This window comes from Prosopis cineraria, unplaced genomic scaffold (assembly GCF_029017545.1).
Source record: "Prosopis cineraria cultivar Desert tree isolate PC_DT_omini unplaced genomic scaffold, ASM2901754v1 PC13, whole genome shotgun sequence".
Classification (NCBI taxonomy): domain Eukaryota; kingdom Viridiplantae; phylum Streptophyta; class Magnoliopsida; order Fabales; family Fabaceae; genus Prosopis; species Prosopis cineraria.
Genome location: NW_026555344.1, coordinates 4,530,016 through 4,535,295, shown reverse-complemented (window position 1 = coordinate 4,535,295; position 5,280 = coordinate 4,530,016). Strand labels below are relative to the sequence as shown.

Genomic DNA, 5,280 nt, shown 5'->3' with positions numbered 1-5,280 from the left:
GTTCCATGCCATTAGAGAAACTTATTATTGTCTTGTCTTCGGTTGAAGCTGAACAGAAGAAGACATGTAGGCACCTTGAAATGCGAGATTGAATGATAATTAAAAGAAAATCCAGAAGCTGCTGCAAAGTTCAATGCACTGAGGGGTTAAAAAAACAGACCAGCCAAACTAATATTTCACCAATGATTATTGGTTTATGCCGGCTTATAGAATTTAATTATTGATATTTATTTAGTTTAGTACAAAAAATCACCACTAATTTTGACCCAATTCAATCACAGTTTGCTTAAACACAAGGTTTATTCTATTCCATGATCAAATTAGTACAGAAAACAAGGTAGCCGGTGCCAATGAAGAAATTTTTAATATTATAGTTCAAGCAGAATTAAAAGCTCTGTACCAGGACAAGCGATATATAAATGAACATCTAGCTTCAGCTTGACCTTTCCATGTCTTTGATTACCATTATTTTGCTTGCATTTCGGACCAATCAAATGCATATTTTCCCTTTGCAGCGTCTTGTTTTATTCCCATCCCATACCTTCCTTTCTTGTACAGCAAAATGCAGATACCCCCACCTTCCATTTTTGATCCATTCACAAACATGTTCTTCAACTTCACAACTTAAAAAAAAAAAAAAATCCCTTCAACTATCATGCCTCCGGAATTAAACTCCTTTTCATCTCTTCATTAACCATGATAGTAGAAGACTTGAATAAGGAGTTAAATTGTAATAGTTGAGGGATTAATTTACTGCTATCCAAAGTTTTGTGGGAGATATTTGCAAATGTCTCGAAAATGAGAGGAGGTATCTGCAATTATCCTTTTTTTTTTTTCATGAACCAGACAAAGTGGAGAAGCAGCTCTCAGAGCTGGCAAAACCAGGACCATGATGATGAATGTCTAAGTCTGGTGAGGAAGACCTCAAAGCTCTAGGAGAATCCAAACTTTTCTTAAGAATCTGTCTCATAGCAGAAATCAAATGAATAGCTGGATTTGCAGGAGGTTCTGAGGTTTTGAACTTTTTGCAGAAATTCATGTGCTTTGTCATTGCCTCTTCTGCACTCACAAGCCTTTCAGACCTCACAATCTCATCATTCACAGCTTCAGCACATAACCCACAAATCCATTTCCCATGATAGCGCTCTCTGATTCTCTCTATGTAAGCTGGCGTGCATTCTTCTGTCAGCCCACAACAGACACAGATTGCAAATTCAACTTCTATCTGTGAAGCCAGAATCGTAGCACCAGGTTGAGTATCTGGTGCTGATATCACCATCGGATCGCCGATCATGGTTGCAGCAGACATTGCCAACCACCCCTGTGAGGTACAAAATAGCAGAAAGTTTACATCTTGATGCTCATGAATAGGCCCCAAGTTCTTGGAACTATATTTCCTGTCAGGTTCTGAGATAAAAATGGGACAAGTTCATGTTTTTGATGGGGTCTTTCAGAAAATTTGGTCCAAAGACTACAGCATACATCTAAGAAGTTGATAATCTTAAGTTTTTTTCTGTTTGGTTGCCGAGAAAAAAAGATGGCGAGAGGGATGCAGGAAATGATCTTTCTGATAATCGAAAAGAGCTTTTTTTTGTTATTTGGTAGCTGAGAAAAAAGAATTTCAAGAAGAACATGGTTTTAAAGTGAGCAATACCCTCAATATTGAATATATCACATGATTGAGGCAACATTTTTGCGGCTTCCAAGCAATTTGTTCCTCCACATGAATTTAGAACTAAGAATGTTTCAGGGTACTGGAAAAGAATGTAACTTTATTGAGGGAAAAACATGGGATATTGCAGAAAACGAACAATCACGAAGAGATGAGAAATCAGAAGGAAAAAAGTCATGAAAACTAAACTAAATAATAAATATGATGAAAATTACCAGAAGCAGAAGATCAAAATAAGTGAAAATCCCTTTGCTTATCTTTTTCCTGTTTCTGCTTTCTGGGTATTCCTTCTTCTCTTCTTATCTCTCCTTCTCCCACTCTCCCTCCTCAAGTTTTTCCAGCTCAGCAAACAAAATCTCAGACATGGAAACCATTTCAGACAAAAGCTTCAATCCGAGACAAAGCCCTTTCGAATCCTCCTATCTCCCAAAAAGAACAAAAGATATTTTTTTTCCCAAAGGTGATAGCTTTGAAGAAACCCAAATCTTTATATAAGCAAACAAAGAGATTGCTTTTTGTTTGTCCTCAACAGAAACACCCCACTACATATGAACAGAGGAGAACAGGGAACACAATTTCTAGAGAGAGAGAGAGTTTTGGCAAGAAGAAGAAGGCAAATCATTGGGCCTTTAAGGAGGTGGATTGTGAAATGGTGTCGTCCACATCAGCAATAACTTTTTTTGGCCAGAGGATTTTTGGTCGTTGATGATTGGATTGCCAGCTAAGCGTCGTATTATTTAAATGTTTATTGTGTGATCTGTGATTGCGAGTGATTTCTTAGCCAATATGTGCTGTTTGAGGAAGTTTTCCTTTATGACCCATTATTATCATTTTGACTTCATAATTAATACTTGCTAATTAAGTAATAGAGAGATGCCACGTGTGAATATAATCATGTGAGGTAGGTGTAAGTGGCTGCATTTTCTCTTAATTCAGCTTCCTAATTTTGAATTACTTATTGACTTTACATCTTATTTAAAATAAAGATAGTCTTTTTTATCAACTTTGGTAAAAAAAAAAAACATGAATTTAGTTTTCTTAAATGATTAATATTGATAGGTCCTAATTAGTATCAAATTGGAATAATAAGGTTATGCTAGGGTCAAATCTATATATGCGGAGTTTGTTTTTTTGTGAGATTATCAACAGTGGTTTGCAAGGTCTTACTTGCATATGTATTTATATATATACGCACCACATAAAGTAATCCCTGAATTGCGATGAGATAACAAAGATTTAGCAGTAATCAAGATTACGCATAAATATTAAGAAAACTATCAAATAGTTTATATTTTAAAAAATTCAACGACAAAAACACTCTTATTTTTATTTTATTTCCCATGAAAATACTTTCTTTACCCATTATTTTTATTAATTAAAGTAAGATAATTAAAAAATAATTAATAATTTATCGAGATTTTAAAATGACAATAAATGAATAGAGTATATAATCCAACTGGCAGACAAGTAGTTATCAATAAAGCTGGTCCTGATAGAGAAAATTATGGACTTAAATACAATAATGTTAAATATTAAAAATATTTTTGGGAGAGTTATTGTCAATTAGATATGAAATGCTCAAATCCGGTCAAATTAAAAAGGAAGAAAATTACAAGAGTAGCCTGGAAGAAGGCAAACAAATACCGGGTTATTATTATTATTTTTTCAAAAGTGTTCATGGACAACGTGGTATTTTTCTTTTTTATATTTAATCACTTTTTTAGAATTTATTAATTCCCAAATAGGTTCTGACGCTCCTTTTATCAATGCAATATTAGAGATGAGTATAATCCATTATCTTTCATTAAACTTGAATGATACTTAAACTGTCTTAAACTACAGTGATTGCAGAGAATTTAAGCTTTTGAGCAACACATATACACATGTCACTTTGTGCATATAAAAAAAAATTAAGATATATGGATACTTACACGACAAACTAAATCACACCCAAAAACACATATTAAGGATTAATTTTTTAATGAATAAAACACTTGTATTCATGTATTGTTAGATAAAGTGTCTGCTTTTGGATTAGTCTGAAACTAATTCCACTTTTGATGAGCCACATATCGATCATGATTGAGCTTTTCAACTTATCCAGACTTGGGCATATGAATTATTCATTTGGTGCTAATAATTCCCCACCTAGGGTTTTCACATGCGAGCCTATATATCCATGCGTGTATTCATATTATTAATTCCCCGTTAGACAACAAATATTAAAGTGACGAAGAAACACATCACGCAAAAATGTTGGAGTAATAATAGATATATCATCTGGCCGAAAAAAAAAATAGATATATCATGAGGCCAAAATAAACGTACATATCATAGATGAGTTTGTTTGTATTGTTTTGGGATGATAAGACAGGGGACATGAATAAGAGAGGGAGAAATATATGTGTGGGAAATTAATTAAAGGTCAAATTTGGAGGAATTCAATTTTAATTAATTTGGTGGGTGCTTAAGCAGTGTTTCCTACGCAACCACTAATTAATTAAATAGTTCCACACACTTCCATTATTATTAATTTTTCACTCCTCTAACACTCATCATATTGAAAGTGATATACCTTTGTTGGACTGCCCTTTTAATTTCTTCTTCAATTTGATCTCTCTTCAACTTTTTTTTTTTTGGCTGGATAGAGTAAATGAACAAAATGGAATGGTCAAAAAATGAACTCCCTCTTTTTTTTTTCCCAATTATAAATCCCAATTATAAAGTACTCCCCCTCTCCATCTCAATTTATAAATTATTTTTTGAATAAAATTACACATACCAATGAGTTCATTAAATATAATTTATAATTTTAATTTTCTATTGAGAGGAAATGAAATTTATTTAAAAAGTAGAATGATGAGAGATAATATTATAATTATTATTATTAATGGAACCTTGTTTCTTTTAAAATATTGTGTATATTATTTTGGGACATTATTTCACCTTCAAAAATATCTTATAAAATAAGACGAAGGAAGTGTCTATCATTAGGTCAAGGATTATTCAAATATGATGAAATGAGAAAATTTTCTTTGAAAAAAGATATACTCTCTATTTGGATATGACAATTCTCAAATATAAGATAAATACCTCAATGGTGCATTTTACTTGATTATTTAACATCATGATTCAAAATAATTAAACACTCCCTCTACTTCAAAATATAAATATTTTTTTAAACTAATCTTATTTCAAAATATAAGCAACTTAGTAAATGTAAATTTTTTTTTATACTCTTCTGATCCTATATAAGGTAGAAAGAAAAAAATTTAATTTTATTTATAGAGTACTTGTCAATTTTCAATACTTCTTTTTATATTTTTGCTTTTATTAAATGTTTTGAATAAAAATATCAGTAATAAAATTTAAGAATATTTATTAGAGCTAAAGGTGAACATTTGTTAAATTTTAAGATAAAGTTAATGAAGTTTAAGGTTTTTCTTGATTTTAGTGAAACATATTAAAAGTAATTTATAAAAAAAATTAAATGGAGTATTTATTAAACTAGATTCTTGTAAAAAGTTGTCTCTCACTCATCGTGAGGTGCATTGATAATTTGGACTAAATATAAAAAGAAAAATAACATGTGTTTTTATAAGAATTAT

The 5,280-nt window shown here is 31.4% G+C and overlaps 1 protein-coding gene across 2 annotated transcripts; it reads right to left on the bottom strand.

The window, feature by feature from the left end:
• Positions 1-281: 281 nt before the first annotated feature.
• On the bottom strand, positions 282-2,280 carry LOC129290370 (uncharacterized). Of its 2 annotated transcripts, none has more exons than XM_054927125.1 (2): positions 1,888-2,280; positions 282-1,407 (listed from the first exon to the last, which is right to left on the bottom strand). In XM_054927125.1, the coding sequence occupies exon 2, from the start codon at positions 1,307-1,309 to the stop codon at positions 836-838; it is 474 nt and encodes a 157-aa protein (XP_054783100.1). In that variant the 5' UTR covers positions 1,310-1,407; positions 1,888-2,280; the 3' UTR covers positions 282-835. The 2 variants fall into 2 exon arrangements, with proteins under 2 accessions (XP_054783100.1, XP_054783099.1); XM_054927124.1 differs by having other exon boundaries at positions 282-1,321; positions 1,888-2,279.
• Positions 2,281-5,280: the final 3,000 nt, after the last annotated feature.